Source organism: Bos indicus, chromosome 11, assembly GCF_029378745.1.
Source record: "Bos indicus isolate NIAB-ARS_2022 breed Sahiwal x Tharparkar chromosome 11, NIAB-ARS_B.indTharparkar_mat_pri_1.0, whole genome shotgun sequence".
NCBI classification, from domain to species: Eukaryota; Metazoa; Chordata; class Mammalia; order Artiodactyla; family Bovidae; genus Bos; species Bos indicus.
The window spans coordinates 103892317-103917808 of record NC_091770.1 but is presented as its reverse complement, the minus strand read 5'-3'; the positions used below and the strand labels follow the sequence as shown (position 1 = coordinate 103917808).

Sequence of the window (25492 nt, the reverse complement as noted above, 5' to 3'; positions counted from 1 at the left end):
GTTTTCACCCTCTTAGGGGTGATATGCCTGCTCGCCCTTCTCCCGGCTCCTACCCTGCCTTGAGAAAGTGCCACACCGAGGCGTGAGCAGGTGCGGTCCACGCAGTTCACTCAGTCCCTCCCGCAGAGCGTCCATCATCGCTGGTCTTTTCTCCATCTGATGGTGAGAAGCGGGACCTCGCTGTGGCTTCATTGTTTTTATTTTTAAAACAGCTTCAGGAATAATTGACATAATTGAGGGTTCCATCCCTGGGTCGGGGAGATCCCCTGGAGAAGGAAATGGCACCCCACTCCAGTTTTCTTGCCTGGAGAATTCTGTGGACAGAAGAGCCTGGTGGGCTACAGTCCACGGGGTCCCAAAGAGTCGGACATGACTTAGCGACTAAAACCCAGCAACAATAAGCTACACGTATTCAGAGTGTGCTGTTGGATAAACGTGTAACATCTGTGTACCTCCGTGAAGCTATCACCACAATTGGGGTAACAGATGAACCTGTCACCATTACAGTTTCCTCTTGCCCTTCTGTGCCCCGTTCCACCTTGCCCACCCCTGCCACACAAGCCAGAGCCCCCTTTCTGTCCCTATAGACTACTGTGCATCTTCCAGAATTTCGTATACAGGCAACTGTACAGTAATGACTCCTCCTCATCTGGCCTCTCATTATTTTGCAAATCCTCCACGCAGATCTGTGTATCCAGTTCGTTCTTTCTGCTGTGGTGCAGGCACACATCGATTTGCATATCCTTCCATCTGTTGATGGACGTTTGAATTCTTCGCTGTGACAAATAAAGCTGCTGCATCAGTCTTTGTGCGCACACGCTTTCATTTCTGATGGAAAGGCTGGGTCAGCTGGTAGGAAATGCCTAACTTTTTCAGAGCAGTTGGGTAATACTACAACCCCCCCACACAAGCATATGAGAATTTCTTAAAAACATTTTTTTTAATTTATTTATTTTTAATTGAAGGATTATTGCTTTACAATATTGTGTTGGTTTCTGCCACACATCAACGTGAATCAACCATAGGTACACGCCTGTCCCCTCCCTCTTGAGCCTCTCTCCCATCTCTCACTCGTCTAGGTTATCACAGAGAGTTTCGGTTGCTTCATATCCTCACCATCATTTGGTATTATTGACCTTTTAAATTCTAGTAGATATATAACAGTATATTACTGTGGTGTTATTTTATACTTGAAAATGATTTCTTTTTAATTTTAATTAATTTATTTTTCAGCCTCACCACATGGTTGGTGGGATCTTAGTTCCCCGACTAGGGATTGAACCAGCATCCTTGGCAGTAAAAGTGCAGCGTCCCAACCACTGGGCCGTCTGGAAATTTCTTTTACTGTGATTTTAACGTACATTTCTCTAATGACTAATGATGAACATTTTTCATAAACTTTTTTTTGACATCTCTATATCTTCTTTAATGAAGTCACGTGTGTTCAGATCATACATATATGTATTGGGTTGGCCAAAGGTTTTTCTGTAAGATTTTATTGCAAAACCTGAATGAACTTTTTGGCTAACCCTATGTATAGAATTGATGCCTTTAAACTGTGGTGCTGGAGAAGACTCCTGAGAGTCTCTTGGACTGCAAGGAGATCAAAACGGTCAATCTTAAGGGAAATCAACTCTGAATACTAGTTGGAAGGACTGATGCTGAAGTTGAAACTCCAGTATTTTGGTCATCTGATGTGAAAAGCTGACTCATTGGAAAACTCCCCAATGCTGGGTAAGATTGAGGGCAGAAGGAAGAGGGTGTCAGAGAATGAGACGGCTGGATGGCACCACCGATGCAATGGGCATGACCTTGGGCAAACCTTGGGAGATGGTGAGGGACAGGGAGGCCTGGTGTGCTGCAGTCCATGGGTCACAAAGAGTTGGACATGACTGGGGGACTAGACAGTTCAGTTCAGTTCAGTCGTGTTCAGTCGCTCGGTCGTGTCCGACTCTTTGTGACCCCATGAATTGGAGCACACCGGGCCTGCCCGTCCATCACAACAATAAAAATAATATGTGTGTGTTTTCATACAATTGGGTTTTAGATGCGGCTCCTTTATCAGATATGTGACTTGGAAATAATCTTTTCCTGGCTGATTTGTTTTTTTATTCTCCTGTGTTGTTGACAGAGCAGAAGTTACTCATTTTGATTAAATCCAATTTATGAATTTCTCTTTTCTGGTTATTGCTTTTGGTGTTGTATCTAAGAAATCTTTACCTCGTCCAAGGCCATAAAAGTTGTATTATTTTTTTCTAAATGTTTTATAGTTTCAGCTCTTATATCTTTGTCTATGATCCATTGCAGTTAATGTTTGTACATGGAACAAAGTTCATCATTTCTGTGTACAGATCGCCAATCTATACACAAGAAAATAAAGTCTGTCACCACTTCCACTTTTCCCCTCCTATTTACATGAGGTGGTGGGACCAGATGCCAAGACTTTAGTTTTTTGAATGTTGAGTTTCAAGCTAGCTTTCCACTCTCCTCTACCATCCTCATCAAGAGGCTCTTTAGTTTCTCTTTGCTTTCTGCTGTTAGAGTGGTATCATCTACATATCTGAGGTTGTTGATAATAACAATTGGTTTTTGTATGCTGACCTTGTATCCTGCCATTTTGCTAAACTCACCTGCTCACTTGTTAATTCTAATGGTTTTTTTAAAATAGATTCCATCAGATTTTCTACAGAGATGAACATGTAGTATGGGAATACAGACCGATCTGCTTTTTCCTTTCCAATCTGGATGCATTTCTTTTCTTTTTCTTTTTTTAAAAGCAGCTTTATAGAGGTAAAGTAGACATGTAACAAACTACACATTAATTTAGAAACTATAGAATCTAATAACTTTGACGTGTACACCTGCAATACCCATCATGACAATTATGAAAATTAATATAACTCTCACCCCCCAAAGAGTCCTGTGCTCATTTGCAACTTCTCTCTGCCATGCTCTGCCCACCGCCATCCCCAGGCAACCACTATTCTGTTTTCTGGCACTACAGATCAATTTGCATTCCCTAGAATCATATATTGGAGAAGGCAATGGCACCCCACTCCAGTACTCTTGCCTGGAAAATCCCATGGACCGAGGAGCCTGGTAGGCTGAAGTCCATGGGGTCGCTAAGAGTCGGGCACGACTGAGCGACTTCACTTTCACTTTTCACTTTCATGCATTGGAGAAGGAAATGGTAACCCACTCCAGTGTTCTTGCCTGGAGAGTCCCAGGGACGGGGGAGCCTGGTAGGCTGCCGTCTATGGGGTCACACAGAGTTGGACACGACTGAAGCGACTTAGCAGCAGTAGCAGCAGAATCATATATAAATGGAATCTTCCAGTAAGTACTTGCTCCTATCTGGATTTTTTCACACAGCATAATTTGTTTTAAACTATGATTGTAAGCTGGATTCATCTAATTCTCTTAGACACACAAGACGGAACAGAAGGCTCTCAAGTACAAAATCTCCCTATGCACTTGAAAATCTTCTCCATCCATTAAATCAAACCCAAACTGGGCATATCAAGTTCCCTTAAACATTGAAAATATGGGACACATAGAGTTTATACAGAATTATATAACACAGTGTTACCAAATTCATTGTAAACTTGTATAAGCTCAAGCTTTTGTTGTCTTTAATTTTTATTTTTTTAATTGAAGTATAGTTGATTTACAATATTGTGCTCATTTTAGGTGTACAGGAAAGTGATTCTGTATTTTATATATCAGATCAGATCAGATCAGTCACTCAGTCGTGTCCGACTCTTTACGACCCCATGAATCGCAGCACGCCAGGCCTCCCTGTCCATCACCAACTCCCGGAGTTCACTCAGACTCACGTCCATCGAGTCAGTGATGCCATCCAGCCATCTCATCCTCTGGCGTCCCCTTCTCCTCCTGCCCCCAATCCCTCCCAGCATCAGAGTCTTTGCCAATGAGTCAACTCTTCGCATGAGGTGGCCAAAGTACTGGAGTTTCAGCTTTAGCATCATTCCTTCTAAAGAAATCCCAGGGCTGATCTGCTTCAGAATGGACTGGTTGGATCTCCTTGCAGTCCAAGGGACTCTCAAGAGTCTTCTCCAACACCACACTTCAAACGCATCAATTCTTCAGTGCTCAGCCTTCTTCACAGTCCAACTCTCACATCCATACATGACCACAGGAAAAACCATAGCCTTGACTAGATGAACCTTTGTTGGCAAAGTAATGTCTCTGCTTTTCAATATGCTATCTAGGTTGGTCATAACTTTCCTTCCAAGGAGTAAGCGTCTTTTAATTTCATGGCTGCAGTCACCATCTGTAGTGATTTTAGAGCCCAGAAAAATAAAGTCTTATACTGTTTCCACAGTTTCCCCATCTATTTCCCATGAAGTGGTGGGACCGGATGCCATGATCTTCGTTTTCTGAATGTTGAGCTTTAAGCCAACTTTTTCACTCTCCACTTTCACTTTCATCAAGAGGCTTTTGAGTTCCTCTTCACTTTCTGCCATAAGGGTGGTGTCATCTGCATATCTGAGGTTATTGATATTTCTCCCGGCAATCTTGATTCCAGCTTGTGTTTCTTCCAGTCCAGCGTTTGTCATGATGTACTCTGCATATAAGTTAAATAAACAGGGTGACAATATACAGCCTTGACAAACTCCTTTTCCTATTTGGAACCAGTCTGTTGTTCCATGTCCAGTTCTAACTGTTGCTTCCTGACCTGCATACACATTTCTCGAGAGGCAGATCAGGTGGTCTGGTATTCCCATCTCTTTCAGAATTTTCCAGTTTATTGTGATCCACACAGTCAAAGGCTTTGGCATAGTCAATAAAGCAGAAATAGATGTTTTTCTGGAACTCCCTTGCTTTTTCTATGATCCAGCGGATGTTGGCAATTTGATCTCTGGTTCCTCTGCCTTTTCTAAAACCAGCTTGAACATCTGGAAGTTCACGGTTCACATATTGCTGAAGCCTGGCTTGGAGAATTTTGAGCATTACTTCACTAGTGTGTGAGATGAGTGCAATTGTGCGGTAGTTTGAGCATTCTTTGGAATTGCCTTTCTTTGGGATTGGAATGAAAACTGACCTTTTCCAGTCCTGTGGCCACTGCTGAATTTTCCAAATTTGCTGGCATATTGAGTGCAGCACTTTCACAGCATCATCTTTCAGGATTTGGAATAGTTCAACTGGAATTCCATCACCTCCACTAGCTTTGTTCATAGTGATGCTTTCTAAGGCCCACTTGACTTCACATTCCAGGATGTCTGGCTCTAGGTCAGTGATCACACCATTGTGATTATCTGGGTCATGAAGATCTTTTTTGTACAGTTCTTCTGTGTATTCTTGCCATCTCTTCTTAATATCTTCTGCTTCTGTTAGGTCCATACCATTTCTGTCCTTTATCGAGTTCATCTTTGCATGAAATGTTCCTTTGGTATCTCTGATTTTCTTGAAGAGATCCCTAGTCTTTCCCATTCTGTTGTTTTCCTCTATTTCTTTGCATTGATTGCTGAAGAAGGCTTTCTTATCTCTTCTTGCTCTTCTTCGGAACTTTGCATTCAGATGTTTATATCTTTCCTTTTCTCCTTTGCTTTTTGCTTCTCTTCTTTTCACAGCTATTTGTAAGGCCTCGCCAGACAGCCATTTTGCTTTTTTGCATTTCTTTTCTATGGGAATGGTCTTGATCCCTGTCTCCTGTATAATGTCACGAACCTCATTCCATAGTTCATCAGGCACTGTATCTATGAGATCTAGGCCCTTAAATCTATTTCTCACTTCCACTGTATAATCATAAGGGATTTGACTTAGGTCATACCTGAATGGTCTAGTGGTTTTCCCTACTTCCTTCAATTTCAGTCTGAATTTTATATATATACACACACACACACACATATAACATGTATATATATTCTTTTTCAGATTCCTTTTCCTTCTAGGTCATTATATAATATTGAGTAAATCTCTCTGTGCTATACAACCAGTCCTTTTTGGTTATCTATTTTATATATAATACTGTGTATATGTTAATCCCAAACTCCTAACTTATCCCTCTCCCCGCTTTTTCCTTTTGATAACCATCAGCTTGTTTTCTGTCTGTGGATCTATTCCTACTCATTTGGACCTTTTATAAGTGATACCATATATTTGCCTTTTTCCGTCTAGCTCACCTCACTTAGTGTGAAAACCTCTGGGTGCACACGTGTTGCTGCAAGTGGCGTTATTTCGCTCCTTTTTATGGTTGAGTACCGTCCCATTGTACATATTCTTGTATACCTACCACATCTTCTTTCTCCATCCGTCTGTTGATGGTCATTTAGGTTGCTTCCGTGCCTTGGCTATATATATGTGAATAGAAATCTCATCTTCATGCCATTTTCATCTTCACACCTAGTCAAAGGAAGCAGACGTGTCTGTCTTTGGCCAAACGCGGTTCTTTGGTAAATGTTTCTGGACTGCACCCGATGTACATACTTTTCTTAGTTCACACTTGGGAGCCCCTCAGGCCGCTGCAACGTGAGACTTGGGCCTCTGAGACCCAGTGTGCTGGCCGCAGGTGGGGGCTTATTCAGGATGTCGATCAGTCACACAGTTGTGTCCGACTCCTTGCAACCCTGTGGACTGCAGCGCGCCAGCGTGGGGTTTGCTAAACGCACAACCTCCAGCCAAGACTGTATCAGCACATATGACACAGCTTCCTTCAAACATGCACATTCCCTGGAGTGTAGGATCCTTGCAGGGTCTCCCGGGCCTGTTTCTGTTGTAGGTAACCCTGGTGCGAGCTCCTACAGCATTAGGGATTCAGGTATTTCGGAGGCTAGGAACCCCCTTGGCAGCTGGACTTGCGACCTTTGTCTCTCACAGTCCTGTGTCTCGTCACCCACCCTGCTGGTCAGCTCATGGCCATTGCACCTGCTTCTCTGGAGTGTCCACGTGGTCCTGGCCTCCAGGGGCCTGCTAATGAGCAGGAGTGCCCAGGCAGGTGCCCAGGGGCTGCAGGGCAAGGTTCAGTGGGATTACGGCTCCAGGAGAGGTTACAACCCACCTGCCCTGTGAGCGTAAAGGAGGGAGAGGCCATCCCTGGCCAGTGCCTGATTTTGGCCTCGACAGGGTGACAGGCACCAGGTGACCCAGACTTCCTCTTCACAGATTTCTGGGGAAACCGCACCAAGTCCTGTCTGTGTCTGATCCTGCTCTTTGCCGTACTTCTGGGCTTCTACAGGTAAGGAGGATGGGACAGCCCGGGGCCCTGTGGAGGAGGGGACTCATGACCTAAGTGACCAGAGCAGGTGTGAATGGCGTCGTAATTCCCATTGTGCCGATCTCGTCGGGGCAAGGCTGAGGCGCCGGTTCCCCTCCAGCACCTTGCTCTGCTCCCAGGTGGTTTACAGGCGTGGCTGTAACTGCAGGTGATGGGCTCACCTGGGAGTTGGGTATAAATGTGACTGCGGGTGGGGAGGGCTCCGGAAGGCAGTGCTCATAGCTTTTTAGAAACACCAATTACATCAACAAAAGGGGCTCACAGGGCTTCCCAGGTGGCACTCATGGTACAGAACCTGCCTCCCAATGCAGGAGATGTAAGAGACGCAGTTTCGATCCCTGGGTTAGGAAGATGCCCTGGAGGAGGACACGGCAACCCACTCCAGGGTTCTTGCCTGGAGAATCTCCATGGACAGAGGAGCCTGGCGGGCTACCGTCCACATGTTCACAAAGAGTCGGACACGACTGAAGTGACTGAGCACACAGGCACGCATGGGGCTCACGTCGCACTTTACACAAATTTATGGAGAATAGATGACAGTTTTTCACTGCATTGGAATACACTATTTTATGTTTTAAAACAAACCTGGCAGCTGTAAAAGTGTATTCCCTTCAAAGAAGCTAGTCAATACTTTTTCAGTACTCTGGTTCTTATTCCACAAGAGGGTGAAATTACCCCCAGACTCAGTTGCGCAGTGAGTGCCGAATGTTTATTTACTGTTTCAGACTGCAGATTGCATATGTATTTAGTTGTTAGTTGTTAGAGCTATATACACTTTGTCACTGATGACTTTTGCAAAGAAATGTGTTAGAAAGAGCCTCCATTTATGGGGTGTTCATTCTGTGTGATGCCTTGAGGGGAATGCATGATGGGTCTTCCAGGCTCTCTCCACAACCTGTAAGATAGTCATTACTGTTGTGGTTTAGCCACTCAGTCGTGTCCAACACTTTTGTGACCCTGTGGACTGTAGCCTACCAGGCTCCCCAGTCCATGGGATTTCCCAGGCAAGAATACTGGAGTGGGTTGCCATTCCCTTCTCCAGCGGACCTTCCTGACCCAGGGATCAAACCCGAGTCTCCTGCATTGGCAGGTAGACTCTTTACCACTGAGCCACCAGGAAAGCCCAAGACAGGCATTATTATTCCCATTTTATACCCCAGGAAAGGAGGCTCCAGAGGTTAAGGAATGAGACCAAGGTCATACAGTAGGAAGTGGCAAGGCTAGGGTGCCAGCCCCTCCACCAGACTCCAAACCCAGGTTGCCGGGTCCCTCAGGGAAAGTGTACCTTAGGATGAGCATCCAGTCTTAGGGCTGACGGCCTAGGCATTGCAGGCTTTGGAAAACAGAGTGCACGCGCAGCGGGACAGGCCTGACGCTCACCTCTGTGAGCGTTTACTGAGTGCCTGCTTTGAGCCTGGTGGTTTGGAGGGCACCAGGATGCCAGTGTCCATGGGACGGTCCTTGTTCTGAAGGATGTCAGGTCTGTTAGGAGAAGACAGGTGCCAGGCAGTTACAGGTGACTGGCTGTCACAGGAGTGGGTACAGGATGTCCTGGCACTCCTGGGAGGGAGACCACCCCTCCTTGGTCTGCCAGCATTGGACTTACTGGGGCTTCCTGGAGCGAGTCTTGTCTGAGCAACAAAGCGAGCTCATCACATACACATCTGGTGCAGGGTCGGGAAGGGTGGGACATGCCTTGCGTGGGGGCTGTTCGCTTGCACAGGGCCCCTCCTGAATTGCTGCGGCACTGCCCTGGGCGCCCATCTCCGTCTCAGAGCCGCCTCTGTCATGCTGTGGGTCTCGGGGCCACGCTGGTCCCGCAGAGTCACTGGCAGGTGGCCAAGCCTCCATCCGATCGTCCCCCAGCAGGAGCGCTCAGTTCTCTGCAAGCAGCCTGTCCCCATATCTGATTCTTAGAACAAGTGCTCAGTTCAGTCACTCAGTTGTGTCCGACTCTCTGTGACTCCACGAAGCACAGCACACCAGGCCTCCCTGTCCATCACCAACTCCCGGAATCCACCCAAACCCGTGTCCATTGAGTCGTGATGCCATCCAACCATCTCATCCTCTGTCATCCCCTTCTCCTGCCCTCAATCTTTCCCAGCATCAGGGTCTTTTCAAATGAGTCAGCTCTTCGCATCAGGTGGCCAAAGTATTGGAGTTTCAGCTTCAGCATCAGTCCTTCCAATGAATATTCAGGACTGATTTCCTTTAGGATGGACTGGTTGGATCTCCTTGCAGTCCAAGGGACTCTCAAGAGTCTTCTCCAACACCACAGTTCAAAAGCATCAATTCTTCGGCTCTCAGCTTTCTTCACAGTCCAACTCTCACATCCATACATGACTACTGGAAAAACCATAGCCTTGACTAGACGGACCTTTGTTGGCAAAGTAATGTCTCTGCTTTTGAATATGCTGTCTAGGTTGGTCATAACTTTCCTTCCAAGGAGTAAGCATCTTTTAATTTCATGGCTGCAGTCACCATCTCCAGTTATTTTGGAGCCCCCCAAAATAAAGTCAGCCACTGTTTCCACTGTTTCCCCATCTAGAACAAGTGCTGGAATTGCATAAAGATATTCTTCCTTATAACACAAGGACCCCAGGGAGCCCTGAGAGCCGTGTGGCACATTCTGGGTCGTGCCTTCAAGAGTCTGGAGACACCCGTGGCCATGTCTTGCAGCTTCCTGCTGTAACTCAGCTCTGAAACTGCTCATCCCCTCTGGACTCCCCCTATTTCCATAAAGTGCCCAGGTCTGGCAGCCTGTTGAGTCTGGGGTCTGACCTCTCTTCTTTTTTGTTGTTTTTGGCCAAACTGCACAGCACACAGGATCTTATTTCCCCGACAAGGGTTTGAACTCAAGTGCCTTTAGTGGAAGCTCCGAGTCCTAACCACTGGACTGCCAGAGAAGTCCCTGACTGCTCTTCTTTATCTAATGCAGCCTTTTTGGACTTTTCATCCAGCAGCCTCCTCTTCTATATTATTTGTGTTTGTGTTCAGTCGTGTTTGACCTTTGCGACTCCATGGACTGTAGAGTGCCCGGCTCCTCTGCCCATGGGATTTCCCAGGCAAGAGTACTGGAGTGGGTTGCCATTTCCTCCTCCAGGGGAGGGATCAAAGCCAAGTCTCCTGTGTCTCCTGCATTGCTGGCGGATTCTTGGCCTGCTGAGTCATCAGAGAAGCTCATCTTGTGTTTAGATTTCATTTCATCTTCTCCCCACCCCCTCATTTTTGTCACGCTTTATCTTGTCTTTTTTAAAAAAAAAAAAAAAGAAAGAAAATTAATAAATATTGACATCCAAAAGAGTCATCTTGAACTGTGGTGTTGGAGAAGTCCCTTGGACCGCAAGGAGATCCAACCAGTCCATCCTAAAGGAGATCAGTCCTGAATATTCATTGGAAGGACTGATGCTGAAACTGAAACTCCAATACTTTGGCCACCTGATGCGAAGATCCGACTTACTAGAAAAGACCCTGATGCTGGGAAAGACCGAAGGCGGGAGGCGAAGGGGCCGACAGAGGATGAGATAAGTGGATGTTATCACTGACTCAATGGACATGAGTTTGAGTAAACTCCGAGAGCTGGTGATGGACAGGAAGGCCTGGCGTGCTGCAGTCCATGGGGTCGCAAAGAGTCAGACACGACTGAGTGACTGAACTGAACTGATTGACTGAAAAGAGTCGTCTGACTTCTGAGATAAGTTTTCTTCTAGAGCAAAGTTTTTAAAAGATTGGACTTTGCCTCAGAGATTCCTTTCATAATTTTTTATGGCTGTAGAATTTTTACATTTTTTGCTTGCATACAACTTAAAATTCAATCCTGGTTTGAATATGAACACTTTCCAGCAAGCTTCAAAAGCTCCCAGGGACGTCCCTGGCACTCCAGTGGTTAAGACTCCATTCTTCCAGTGCAAGGGGCACAGGTTCAAGCCCTGGTTAAGGAACTAAGGTCCCCACATGCTGTGTGGTGCTCTATGTGGCAGGGTTTCTGTAAAACAGAAAGGAGGCTGGTTCTCAACTATAGAGTGTACGCAGATCACTTAGGGAGCCTGTTAAAAGTGGAGATTGCTACACATACACATCCCCTCCACACACACACACACTCCCCTCCTAACTGCTCAGGTCTGGATTCAGGAAGTCTGGATTTGCCTCTAAAAACAATTCCCCAGATGATTCTGATGCTGGGGTCCCCTATCCACAGAGACCAAGGCCATGAGCAAGCTATTACAAGCTAATACTTACAAGCTATTCAGTTCAGTTCAGTCCAGTCACTCAGTCATGTCCAACTCTTTGCACCCCATGGACTGCAGCACGCCAGTCTTCCCTGTCCATCACCAACTCCTGGAGCTTGCTCAAAATCAAGTCTGTTGAGTCGGTGATGCCATCCAACCATCTCATACTGTCATCCCCTTCTCCTCCCACCTTCAATCTTTCCCAGCATCAGGGTCTTTTCCAATGAGTCAGTTCTTTGCATCACGTGGCCAAAGTATTGGAGCTTCAGCTTCAGCATCATTCCTTCCTAAGAATATTCAGGACTGATTTCCTTTAGGATGGACTGCTTTGGTCTCCTTCCAGTCCAAGGGACTCTCAAAATTCTTCTCCAACACCACAGTTCAAAAGCATCCATTCTTCAGCGCTTAGCTTTCTTTATGATCCAACTCTTAAATCCATACACGACTACTGGAAAAAACCATAGCTTTGACTAGATGGACCTCTGTTGGCAAAGTGATGTCTCTGCTTTTGAATATGGTGTCTAGGTTTGTCATAGCTTTTCTTCCAGGGAGCAAGGGTCTTTTAATTTCATGGCTGCAGTCGCCAACTGCAGTGATTTTGGAGCCCAAGAAAATAAAGTCTCTCACTATTTCCATTGTTTCCCCATCAACTTGCCATGAAGTGATGGGGCCAGATGCCATGATCTTTGTTTTATGAATGTTGAGTTTTAAGCCAGCTTTTTCACTCTTCTCTTTCACTTTCATCAAGAGGCTCTCTAGTTTTTCTTTCTGCCGTAAGGGTGGTGTCATCTGCATATCTGAGGTTCTTGATATTTCTCAAGTTATTAGTTAGGGTGATGACATGGGGTTAAAGTAGGGTGGAATGGGGAAGAGGGGATTAGAGCACCGCCTGGGGGATCTGCCTGTGCACCCCATTCTCTCCTTCCACCCGCGTGAGATGTCCCACTGGCTCCACTCGAGCCCCACACCTATTTTCTCAGGAGCCGGAGACCGAATGATCAGAATGCTGTGTTGAAGTCTCAGCCTCAAAACTACAGCCTGTCCGCTCTTCTCTGTCTGGTGAGGACTCAACTCCACACTCTTTTTGTCCCCCCAGCAACGTGTTCAGCCTGATCCCCAGAAGACAGACAGAAAAGTCTCAAAGGTAATGGATGGGTCTTTGGAGTCAAGGTGGTTCCTTCTAGAAAGATCTAGAACAGAAATAAAAATAGAATATGCAATGAATTGGAGGTCCTTATAATGAAAGAGGCACTCAGTTCTTGACAGATTCCGAGTTCCTCTCTCTACCATGTTTTCTCAAACCTAAAAAACTACAAAGACAAAATCCTGTTTTCTGTTGGAGAGGACCCCTTAATGGCTGGCAGCAGCTCCAGGCCCAGGTGTGGGGACGAGTAGTGACCAGTGTTCAGTTCAGTCGCTCAGTCATGTCCGACTCTTGGCGACCCCATGAACCACAGCACGCCAGGCCTCCCTGTCCATCACTAACTGCTGGAATCTACCCAAACCCATGTCCATTGAGTCGGTGATGCCATCCAGCCATCTCATCCTCTGTCGTCTCCTTCTCCTCCTGCCCCCAATCCCTCCCAGCATCAGGGTCTTTTCAAATGAGTCAGTTCTTCGCAATAGGTGGCCAAAGTATTGGAGCTTCAGCTTCAGCATCAGTCCTTCCAAAGAACACCCAGGACTGATTTCCTTTAGGATGGACTGGGTGGATCTCCTTGCAGTCCAAAGGACTCTCAAGAGTCTTCTCCAACACCACAGTTCAAAAGCATCAATTCTTCAGCACTCAGCTTTCTTTATAGTCCAGTGACCAGTGTTGATTCCATGTAAAGCCATCCCCAGTGGCCAGTCCGTGACAGGGCGCCCTCTGACCCTCTTAGCACCCAGATGGGGAAAGGCTCATTTTTCCTCCCAGAGCTAATTCTTCCGCGATCGTCAGTCTCTGGCTGACCGACAACAGATAAGGTGAGCGCTCCTGACCAGCCTCCTGCAAGACCCCGCAAGGCAGAACCTCGAAGTCAAGTCCGGCCCCGCTCCCTCCTCTGTTCAGGCCTTATGCTATGCTATGCTATGCTAAGTCACTTCAGTCGTGTCCGACTCTGTACGACCCCATAGACGGCAGCCCACCAGGCTCCCCCGTCCCTGGGATTCTCCAGCCTTGGGGCCCAGCAAATCCTTGCTGGGTAGAAGGGTGGATGAATGGGTTGAGCTGACCGGGCTTTTCTGTCTCAGCAGCCCTGAGGCCCACCACGTGCAGGGGCAACGGGAGAGCCTGACTTTAAGGTAATGACTTTCACCTCTTCCTTTTTATCCACACAAAAGTTGGCATTCCTGAGCCTTGCCAGCAGCTGGAGACTTTGCTTGGTCTTCCGGACTGGGACGGCCGGGCCCCTCCGAGCTTCAACGGTGCGAAGGGGACAGGCCGGGTGGGAAGGGGCGGGGCTAGTGAGGAGGGCAGGGCTGGTAAGAAGGGGCGGGGCTGAGGGGATAGGCTGATGTAGAGGGGCGGGGTTTGTGGGGAGGGCGGAGCTGGCGGGGAGGGCGGGGCTGGCAAGAAGGGGCGGGGCTGGTGGAGAGATGGGGAGAGCGGGGCTGGCAGGAAGGGGCGGGGCTGGTGGAGAGAGGGAGAGGGGCGGGGCCGGTGAGGAGGGCGGGGCTGGTTAGGAGGGATTGGTGTGAGGGGCGGGGCTGCTGAGGGCGGGGCTGGTGGAAAGGGTCGGGGCTGCTGGAGAGGGACTGGGCCGGTAGAGAGGGTGGGGTTTGTGGGGAGGGCGGGGCTGGTAGAAAGAGGCGGGGCTGGCAGGGAGGGCCGGGCTGTGGGAAGGGGACGCAATCCTAGCCTTCATCTGGTTAGCCCCCTCCCCTCTTGAAGGGGCGCTTAGTTAGCAAGGCGCTCCTTTTTCCTGGTGACTGGGAGCCTGTTCCCTCTGCAGCCAGGATGAAAACGGCATGGTTCTGCAGCGGATGCTGCGGGAGAAGGAGTCCAGGTGGGGCGGCAGCTGGGCTCCCAGGGCTGAGGGGGCCGTTGCCAGAGCTTCCCTTCGGATCGCAGGGCCGACCTGGGCGTCCATGGCTCTTCCCCTCCGGAGCGGGGTTCTCCCCAGGCTGGTTTGTCACCATCGGGCGTGGCATCGCTTCGGGCAGACTGGGCACCAGGCACCCAGACACGGCCATCGTGTCCGAGGTGTCTTCGCCCTGTTTCCTGCCCCCGGTCCCCTCACCTGCCCACACGGCCGAGCTCTGCAGCCATGGGGAGCTCTCCTCAGTAGGGGCTGCGACGTGATGGCCCTCGGGAGCCCTGGCCGGGCCGCACAGCAGTGCTTCTCCCAGCGCCATCAGCTCTGAGCGCTCTGTTTTCCTCCCTCAGTGAAGGTGACGGCCACCTGGACAGCTGCAGGATACCTGAGGTACCCAGGTACTGTAGACCGCGTCTTTGGGCGGTGTCTGGGCAAGTCGACTTGCTGTTTCCCCGCTCCACTGTCCCCCTCATACTCCCCTTGAGTCTGATTGTGAGATTTATCAGGAGGGAAGGAGCAAGGGAAGCTGGGAGGAGGGTAACGAGGGGCAGAAGAGAATGGGAGCAGGGGGAGCAGGCGTCAGATGGTGGGGTCACAGGTGAGCCCGCCGTGACCTCGGCCTCTCGGCTGTCCCAGCTCAGCGGTCTTACCCGGGGTAGACTAGCTGTAGCTTCTAAGCCCTCAGCTCTGTTGAAAACTGACAGGGTTGCCAGGGAGGGCATGGAGGGTGAAGGAGCCAGCAGGAGAGCGGAGAGGGGCGGTGAGGTGGCTCCAGGTGGGATGCAGCCGGTGGACAGGTGGGAGAGGCCACCCCTGTGCTTCCCACTCCTGAATAAAGCAGGACACCAAGACCTTCCTCATAACGAGTTAGACCACAGGAAGCACTTCCGAAGCACAGGAGGGTCTCTAACCTCAGCTGAGCACGAGAGGGGGAAGAGCCTCCTAGCCCATGCTCACATTTCCACCCCATCAGTTTCTCTGTCGATTTATCCTTAGGGAAGCCCCTGACAGCCCTGGGCTGGGGAGGGGTGGGAGGTGGCTGGATGAAGGAAGATGGGAGGATGGAAGGAAGGAAGCCCCTGTGGCTGAGTGCCGCCTCCTGGCAGAGCTGCCCACTGAACCGGAAAGAGGCCCCTGGCAGCTCTGGCATTGGTGACGTGAGTGTCTGCTCACACGCATGTCTTGTCTGCAGGTTGCTTTACCCCAAGGCTCAGCTGCTCAAGCCCTCGTAAGTAGACAGAGTTTCTGCCGTGGCTGCGACCAGTGGGTTCCCTGCCACCACTACCTTATGGTTGCCTTCTCTCGCTTCACTCCCTGGTTTCAGTCTTTCTTTTGCCTTTTTCCTTTCCTTTCTGTCTGTGCTATGGGAGGCTGGGCTAGTTTTCAGTGGGTTTGGTACACACTGAAGGACCAATGGAAGGTGCCTCTAATTTGTGGTCACCAGGAGCTGTGCAGAGGTCCGCACCAGGCATGGAAGCTTCTCTTGTTTCTTCTCGGGGAAGGAAGTTGGGGTCTGGGCTGGGTTATCCCTGAGGCCTTTCCATGACCATCAATGTCTGAGGGCTTATGGTTCCAGCTTGCCTTCACATGCAAGTGTCTGTCTCCTAATCCGGGCCTCCTTGCCTGTGACCACACCTCCTGCTTCCACTGCCCAAGAGAGTGCTGGCAGCCTGTCACTGAGGCACTAGATCCCCGAGCTTCGGGACAGGAAGTCGCCCAGAGACCACTTTGATCAGCCCCGTTTCATGGGCAGGGAAACTGAGGCTCAGAGAAGTGAAGGAGGTTGCTTGAGGCCCCTCGGCTGGAGAAGGACAGGTCAGGACGCAAGCTGAGTGGCCTCTCTTACATCCTGCCACATCCCTGCCAGGGGACCTGGAGGTGCTCACTGTCATTTCTGGAAACCACATACACACCTCCTTGAACTTCCAGAGCCGCCAGCCACGTGTGGCCTTGAACGCTTGAAAAAGGACTGCTCTAGGAGGAGCTGTGCTGTCCGCGTGGGGTGCACGGTGGACTCCACTTAGTACATGAAAAGTGTACCAGGAGCTTGGGATTAACATAGACACACTGCTGTATATAAGACAGGTGAACAACAGGACCCACTGAATGGCCCAGGGACTCTACTCGATATCTTGTCATATCCTATATGGGAAAAGAACTTGAAAAAGAATATATATGTATAGAGGCACACCTGAACCACTTTGCTGTACATTTGAAACTAACACAGCATTGTCAATTAACTATATACTTCAATAAATGTATCAATTACGTACTGAAATGATAATATTTTGGATATGTTGGGTTGAACAAAGTCTATCATATTAACAGTCATTTTGCTTGGTTCCATTTACTTTTCTGTGATTCCCAGACAATTTTTAGTGGCATACCTTTCCGGAGGTCAGCACACATCTGGAGGGGCAGGTGGGCATGAACTTTTTTGGTGGGTCCTGGCGGGGTGATGAACGAGTGAATGAACACTCGTGAAATAAGAGTCAGGGGAAGGTGAAAGGGGTCCATGCCGGCTGGAGAATGGAGAAGGGGCAGAGATCACAGGACACGAAGAGCCCCTGCGAGGGGAGGGGGCTTGAAACTCAGCTCTGCCTCTGAAAGAAAACCTTGTTCTGTCTGCTCACAGCAAACATGTGGTTACCCACACCAGGTGATTCTGACACTCCCTGCAGTCAGCACAGACGCCGCAGGTGGACAGTCAGCTTCACAGCCTGCCCACACTCAGACCCTTGTCGCAAGTTCCATATTGTCATCTGAGCTTTGACCAACGGGCTATAAATCATTGCTCACCACCCGCTCCTTGGGTTTGCTGGTTTGCTGGGATGCCCCCAGAACTCAAGAAGACTTTACTTACTAGATTCTTGGCTTGTTATAAAGGATGCAGCTCAGAGACAGTCAGACTAAGAGGTAAATAGGGCAGGAGGGGGAAGGGACGGGGCGCCCAAGCCCTCACCAGAGCACCTCCCTCCCAGCACCTCCCTGTATTCACCAACCTGGAAGCACTCTGAACTCCACAGCTAAGGGATATTTATGGAGGCTTCATCTCGCTGGCGTGATTGATTGTTAACTTGACCTCCAGTCCCTCTCCCTTCCCAGAAGGAAGGGATCATCAGTTCGGTTCAGTGCAGTCGCTCAGTCGTGTCCGACTCTTTGCGACCCCATGGACTGCAGCACGCCAGGCCTCCCTGTCCATCACCAACTCCCAGAGTTTACTCAAATTCATGTCCATTGAGTTGATGATGCCATCCAACCAACTCATCCTCTGTCGTCACCTTCTCTTCCTGCCTTGACTCTTTCCCAGCCTCAGGGTCTTTTCAAATGAGTCAGTTCTTTGCATCAGGTGGCCAAAGTATTGGAGTTTCAGCTTCAACATCAGTCCTTCCAATGAATATTCAGGGTTGATTTCCTTTAGGATAGACTAGTTGGACCTCCTTACAGTCCGAGGGACTCTCAAGAGTCTTCTCCAACACCACAGTTCAAAGGCATCAATTCTTTAGCACTCAGCTTTCTTTATAGTCCAACTCTCACATCCATGCATGACCACTGGAAAAACCATAGCCTTGACTAGATGGACCTCTGTTGGCAAAGTAATGTCTCTGCTTTTGAATATGCTATCTAGGTTGGTCATAACTTTCCTTCCAAGGAGTAAGCGTCTTTTAATTTCATGGCTGCAGTCATCATCTGCAGTGATTTTGGAGCCCCCCAAAAATAAAGTCTGTCACTGTTTCCACCGTTTCTCCATCTATTTGCCGTGAAGTGATGGGACCAGATGCCGTGATCTTTGTTTTCTGAATGTTGAGCTTAGGAAGGGATGTGAGGCAGAAAGTTCTAAGTTCCAAGTTTCTAATCCTGGCTTGGTCTTTCTGGTGACCAGCCCCTATCCTGAACTACCCCCAAGCCCACCTGGAGTCACCTCATCAGACCAAAAGATGCTCCTACAATCCAGGACCTCCCAAGGGTCCTAGAAGCCTAGTGCAGGTAAAGGGAGGGCTGTGGCAGAGACCAAATGTCTGTTTCTTGTTATGGCAAAGTTCTCACGTGCTGAGAGAGGGCTTAGTGCTTGCCCTCCCTCGAGACTGTGCTCCTCCTGGAAACAAGGGGCCTCACAAAAGGATGTTTCAGGGGTTCTAGCACATGGCTGGTACTCCGGAGATACTCTGAGTTACGGCAGTGAAGGGATGGAAGTGTTGAGTCCTCGGTGCTGAGCTTATGCTGCCAAAAGCACTGGGTTGGGAATCCAGAGTCCTGTCTGCTCCTAGCTCTGCAGCTCATGGACTGTGCAGCTTTGGACAAATCCTTCTCTATGGCCCACACCCCCATGACCTGCTCGCGTGTGCTGTGACTCATCTCCCCAGGAGAGTGGACGTGCTGGTCATGACCCCCTGGTTTGCTCCCGTCGTCTGGGAGGGGACCTTCGACTCTGCCCTCTTGGATGTGCAATTCAGAAACACCACCATTGGGCTGACCGTGTTCGCCATCAAAAAGTAAGTGACGGACGCTCACCCAGGGTGAGCCAGGGAGCCGGCCTGAGCTGCAGGGCAGCACTCCACTCTGTTTTCCAGGACAAGGTGCTCAGCTCACAGGGTGGGTGGGTGTGCGGAGGCACCAGTGACTTTGGGTGTGGGTGCGCGTGGGCTGGGTTGTGCAGGGGTCACTGGGCAGTCACACATATATATGTGTGCGCCGTGATAGCACACAGAGACGTGTGTGTGTGTGAGCTAACTCACTTCAGTTGTGTCCAGCTGTTTCTGACCCTCTGGATGGTAGCCCCCCAGGCTCCTCTGCCCATGGGATTCTCCAGGCAAGAACAGGGAGTGGGTTACCATTTCCTCCTCCAGGGGATCTTCCTGACCCACGGATCAAACCTCTGTCTCTTATTTCTCCTGTATCGGCAGGCAGGTTCTTTACCACTAGCATCATCTGGGAGCCCCTGCTCAAAATAGTCCCACAGCTGCGAGTCATCACCCCAGAGGTTACTGTCAACCTTTTAGAGACGGGCAGCTCACGTCACCATCTCCAGTACCAGCCACTGTGCCAGGGGGTCAACCCCACCACCGCCCCGACGCTGGTGCTCCGTTTCCCCAGCCTGTCACCCTGGGAGGCCAAGCGTTTGCTGCTGTCTTCTCCCCGCGTGTAGGTCACTTTTTCACTCTGCGGATCGTTCCTCTTGCGGTGCAGAAGCTTTTCAGTTTGATGTAGCGGAGCTCGTTTATTTTTTGCTGCTTGTGGTTTAGGTGTCGTGTCCAACAAGTCACTGCAAAGATCCACGCACACGAGCTCCCCACTGTTTTCAAATAAGTATCTTATGGTCTTACATGTCAGTCTTCGATCCATTTCAGGTTACTCTTGCTGAGTGTGAGACAGGGGTCTGTTTTCATTCTTCTCTGTGCCAATATTCAATTTTCCCACGTGCTGCGACTAAGACCCAGCACAGGTGGTGAATATCCTGAGTGCTGCATCTAAGACCTCGAGCATCCATACACATACATATTTTAAAAAAGAAGATTGTGTGAGTGTCAGAAAAATATGTCAGATGGCAACATGAGCTCCAAAAAATAACTAAGTTTGGGCAAGGGGATAGAGAGTAATTTGTTTTCATGTTTATTTGCTCCTTTTTTTTTTTAATTTTATTTTTAAACTTTACATAATTGTATTAGTTTTGCCAAATATCAAAATGAATCCGCCACAGGTATACATGTGTTCCCCATCCTGAACCCTCCTCCCTCCTCCCTCCCCATACCATCCCTCTGGTTCGTCCCAGTGCACTAGCCCCAAGCATCCAGTATCGTGCATCGAACCTGGACTGGCATCTCGTTTCATACATGATATTTTACATGTTTCAATGCCATTCTCCCAAATCTTCCCACCCTCTCCCTCTCCCATAGAGTCCATAAGACTGTTCTATACATCAGTGTCTCTTTTGCTGTCTCGTACACAGGGTTATTGTTAGCATCTTTCTAAATTCCATATTAGTATACTGTATTGGTGTTTTTCCTTCTGGCTTACTTCACTCTGTATAATAGGCTCCAGTTTCATCCACCTCATTAGAACTGATTCAAATGTATTCTTTTTAATGGCTGAGTAATACTCCATTGTGTATATGTACCATAGCTTTCTTATCCATTCATCTGCTGATGGACGTCTAGGTTGCTTCAAAAATATGGAACGCTTCACGAATTTGCGTGTCATCCTTGCGCAGGGGCCATGCTAATCTTCTCTGTATCGTTCCAATTTTAGTATATGTGCTGCCGAAGCGCGCACTATTTGCTCCTTTTTATTTATTTTATTTTTATTTATTTTTTACTTGAAGGATAATTGCTTTACAGAATTTTGTTTTCTGTCAAACCTCAACATGAATCAGCCGTAGGAATACATCTCTCCCCTCCCTTTTGAACCTCCCTCCCATCTCCCTCCCATCCCACCCCTCTAGGTTGACACAGAGCCCCTGTTTGAGTTTCCTGAGACATAGAGCAAATTCCCGTTGGCTCTCTATTTTCCATATGGTAATGTAAGTTTTCATGTTACTCTCTCCATACATCTCACCCTTTCCCCGTGTCCATAAGTCTATTCTCTGTCTGTTTCTCCACTGCTGTCCTGTAAATAAATTCTTCAGTACCATTTTTCTAGATTCTGTATATGTGCGTTAGAACACAATATTAATCTTTCTCTTTCTGACTTGCTTCACTCTGTATAATAGGCTCTAGTTCCTCCACCTCATTAGGACTGACTCAAATGTGTTCCTTTTTGTGGCTGAGTAATATTCCATCCCTGCTCCTTTTGATTGAGCTGTACTTTGCACATGGTCAGATGGACACGTTCAAGTGCACAGCCTGCTGGAGTTTTACATCTGGTTGCACTGGTGTAAGTGCCAGCAGAACGAGCTCTGGGGCGTGTCCAGTCTGGGCATTAGTCAGAGGACGGAATGCCCCTCTAGGGTGAATACTGCAGGGGAAGGATTCCAGGCAGAAGAAGGTGCAGAGGCCTGGAGGAGGGTGGATGGCGTGTGTCAGGAATATCAAGGAGCTGGCCTGCCCTCCAGAGGACAGAGGAGAGAGAAGAAGACAAAGTCAGAGCAGATCTTGTAGGGCCTGGTAGACCACTGCAGGATCTTGAGTTGCCTTATTATTATTTTTTTAATACAAGAAACCATTTATTTTATTTATTTTTTGAAAGCCCAATGGTATTTTTTTTTAATACCTATTTGTTTGGCTGTCTCAGGTCTGAGTTGTGGCATGCAGGCTCCTTGCTTTGGTAGGTGGGCTCTAGAGTGCTCGGGCTGAGTGGCATGTGGAACCTTAGCTCCCCAAGCAGGGATCAAACCCGTGGGCCCTTCACTGGAAGGAGGATTTCTAACCACCGGACCACCAGGGAAGTCCCAGAAGCCACCGATTTTATACCTAGCAGTCCGTAGCTCTCAGCCCCACACCCCTGAGTTGCCCGCCCCTCCCCACTCCCCACGGTAAGCACCAGCTTGTTGTGTGTCTGCGAGTCTGTCTCTGTTATGTTAGATTCGTTTGTTTGCTTTATTTACATTGAACACCACAGGCAATGTTGTTGTTCAGGTGCTAAGTCTTGCCCGACTCTTTGTGACCCCATGGACTGCAGCACACCAGGCTTCCCTGTCCTTCACTGTCTCCTGGAGCTTGCTCAAACTCATGTCCATTGAGTCAGTGATGCCATCCAACCATCTCATCCTCTGTCACCCCCTTCTCCTCCTGCCTTCAGTCTTTCCCAGCACCAGGGTCTTCTCCAATGAGTCAGCTCTTCGTATCAGGTGTCCAAAATATTGGAGCTTCAGCGTCAGTCCTTCCAATGAATATTCAGAGTTGATTTCCTTTAGGATTGTTTGGTTTGATCTCCTTGCAGTCCAAGGGACTCTCAAGAATCTTCTCCAACACCACAGTTCAAAAGCATTAGTTCTTCTTCGGCACTGAGCCTTCTTTATGATACAATTTTATAGCCAATATTTTACAATACCTTTAAAAGGAGTATAATCTATATAAATTTGGAATGACTATTTTGTACTCCTGAAACTAATATAATATTGTAAATCAACTATACCTCAATTTAAAAAAAAAGACAAGAAGCCATTGGATGGTCCTGAGCTGGGAGACATCCATCATTTGGATACTATCAATCATTTGAATTTTTGCCAAACTTGTGGATTAATCAAATATCTTATGGTTGTGAATATTTGCTCAACACCAAATAATCTGAACCCCTCCTCTTACCAGCCACTCAGGGTCTTATCTGGTGGAAGGGCTATGGTTTTGTTTCAGAGTTTTAATTTTGGTAACATGCACACAGGGCTTTCCGGGCAATGCAGTGGTAGAGAATCCACTTATCAAAGCAGGAGCCTCAAGGGACTCAATCCCTGGACTGGGAAGATCCTTTGGAGGAGGAAATGGCAACCCACTCCAGTATTCTCACCTGGAAAATTCCATGCACAGAGAAGCCTGGCAGGCTACAGTCCACGGGGTCACAAAGAGTCGGACATGACTGAGCGCACACAACTCACAAAATGCACATAATAGAAAACTCACCATCTTAACTGTTTTTAAGTGTGCACTTCAGTACACATTTAGAGTACACACTGAAGACGTGATACCACCATCAGCACTGTCCCTCCCCAGAACGGTTCTCATCCTGCAAAACTAAAATTTCTGTGCCCATTAAACACTCGCTGCTGGTTCCCCGTCCATGGGGTCACTGAGGGTCAGACACGACTGACCAACTTCGCTTTCACTTTTCACTTTCATGCATTGGAGAAGGAAATGACAACCCACTCCAGTGTCCTTGCCTGGAGAATCCCAGGGACTGGGGAGCCTGATGGGCTGCCATCTATGGGGTCGCACGGAGTCGGACACGACTGAAGTGACTTAGCAGCAGCAGCAGCTGGTTCCCCATTCCCTCAGTGTCTGGCAACCACCATTCTATTTCTGTGTCTAAGACATTGCCTGTTCTGGGCACCTCATCTACGTGGAATCATATAGCTTTTTGACTTTTTGTGGTTGTCTTATTTCACTTAGCATAACGTCCTCAACGTATGGCTAAGGTTTCACAGACTGTTTTTGCCCAGGTGGATTCTTCTGGCGCTGTTTGATTCTGTTAACACCCACCGTCTCTTTCCTGTTGGATTTAGATACGTGGTCTTCCTGCGGCTCTTCCTGGAGACGGCGGAGAAGTACTTCATGGTGGGGCACAAGGTCATCTACTACGTCTTCACCGACCGGCCGGCGGACGTGCCCCAGATCGCCCTCCAGGACGGGAGGCAGGTGGTGGTCCTCCACGTCGGCAACTACAGACGCTGGCAGGACATCTCCATGCACCGGATGGAGATGATCAGCAACTTCTCGCGGCAGCGCTTCCTCCGAGAGGTGGACTACCTGGTGTGCCTGTACGTGGACATGAAGTTCAGCGACCACGTGGGCGTGGAGATCCTGGCGCCACTCTTCGGGACCCTACACCCTGGCTTCTACGCTGCGGATCGCCAGTCCTTCACCTATGAGCGCCGGCCCTTGTCTCGAGCCTACATCCCGAGAGACGAGGGTGATTTCTACTACGCGGGAGGCTTTTTTGGGGGGTCGGTCCCTGAGGTTTACCGGCTTACCACAGCCTGCCACCAGGCCATGACAGCCGACCAGGCCCAGGGCATCGAGGCCGTGTGGCATGACGAGAGCCACCTGAACCGGTACCTGCTGTCGCACAAGCCCAGCAAGGTGCTGTCCCCCGAGTACCTGTGGGACGAGCAGATGCTGCAGAGGCCGCCGTTACTCCGGAAACTGCGCTACGTGGCTGTGCCCATGAACCATACAGAGATTCGGAGCCGATGAGAATGTGCTTGCCAAGAAAGTCCGTGGGCATCAGACCGCCGCGCATGTCAGTGGTTCTACCCTCTTGATAAGGGATTGGCCAAAGGTTTGATGGAACCAATGAGAACGTACTTTCCAAGAAAGTCCGTGGGAATCCAGCCGCAGCGTATGTCAGCGGTTCTACCGTCTCGATAAGGGATTGGCTAAAGGCTTGATGATGCGGGTGAAGCCATCGGCTTACTTCCTCTTCTGGAGGGAACTCCACTCCGCAGACAAAGCCGGCCCTGCAGTCTTCATTCCCTCCTCATCCCGCTTCCTCTTTCAATGTGACTTGTCCTCCGAGAGCTTGACAAGGTCACCTTCCTAGGACGCTTTCTTTGGTTCTCTCTTTTTCCGGTCGTTGAAGGGAATTTCTCCTTCCTCTGAGAAAACAACAGAAAGAACTGTGTTTTCATAGAGCACTAAGGATAAACCTTTGGCTGCGTCTGCCTTTCTGCCTACCTTACCCATTGGTCTTGCCCATTATAATGTGAAATCCTGAGGGTGGAGATCAAGATGTCTTCATCTTTCTGTCCATCAGGACATACCTCAGTGCCTGAGGTTTGCATTTAAATTTCAGGAAGGGACTTCCCTGGTACCCGTCCAGTGGTTAAGAGGCTGTCTGCCAATGCTGCGGACACAAGTTGGATCCCTGATCCAGAAGCTAAGATCCCGAGTGCTATGGGGCCATGGCTACTGAGCTGGCGCTCTAGAGCCAGCAAGAGAGGCCACCCAAAGGAGCAGCCCCGACTTGCTGCAACTAGAGAAAGACCCAAAGACCACGTGCAGCAAGGAAGAGGCTGTGTGCTACAACGAAGACCCAGTGCAGTCAAAAATAAATCAATGAATTATAAAAATAAAATAAATCAATTAAAAAATTAAATTAAAAGTAAATGCATACATTTAAGGAACTCTTTGTTTTGCAGTTTCTTTTTTTCCCCCCAGACTTTATTTAAATTTTGTGTTTTGTCTTGGGGAATATTGTCAGGTGGAAAGGAAGGGACTCGGCAGTACCTACACATGTGTCCGTTCTCCCCCAGACCCTCCTCCCATCCAGGCTGCCACACAACACTGAGCAGAGCAACTCTTTTTTTTTTTTTAACTAATTTTTTTGGGGGGACAGTGCTTTGCTGCTTGCAAAATCTTAGC

General features: G+C 48.8%; 1 protein-coding gene and 1 non-coding gene across 5 annotated transcripts in view; one reads left to right on the top strand and one right to left on the bottom strand.

Annotated features, from left to right (window-relative positions):
- The window catches only part of ABO (ABO, alpha 1-3-N-acetylgalactosaminyltransferase and alpha 1-3-galactosyltransferase), a 37919-nt gene extending 12665 nt beyond the window's left edge, over nt 1-25254 (top strand). For 2 of the 4 annotated variants that reach the window (XM_070799615.1, XM_070799613.1), the window contains exons 2-8: nt 7126-7198; nt 12563-12610; nt 13699-13749; nt 14834-14881; nt 15676-15711; nt 18848-18976; nt 23635-25254. In XM_070799615.1, the coding sequence (XP_070655716.1) occupies nt 7126-7198; nt 12563-12610; nt 13699-13749; nt 14834-14881; nt 15676-15711; nt 18848-18976; nt 23635-24325 (1076 nt within the window). In that variant the 3' untranslated portion in view covers nt 24326-25254. The remainder of the gene's footprint in view (nt 1-7125; nt 7199-12562; nt 12611-13698; nt 13750-14833; nt 14882-15675; nt 15712-18847; nt 18977-23634) is intronic. The other 2 variants (XM_070799616.1, XM_070799614.1) reach the window with 1 other exon arrangement.
- On the bottom strand, nt 20647-20753 carry LOC139186030 (U6 spliceosomal RNA). Its single transcript, XR_011569599.1, has one exon. It is a non-coding gene; the product is annotated as a U6 spliceosomal RNA (small nuclear RNA).
- Nucleotides 25255-25492: the final 238 nt, after the last annotated feature.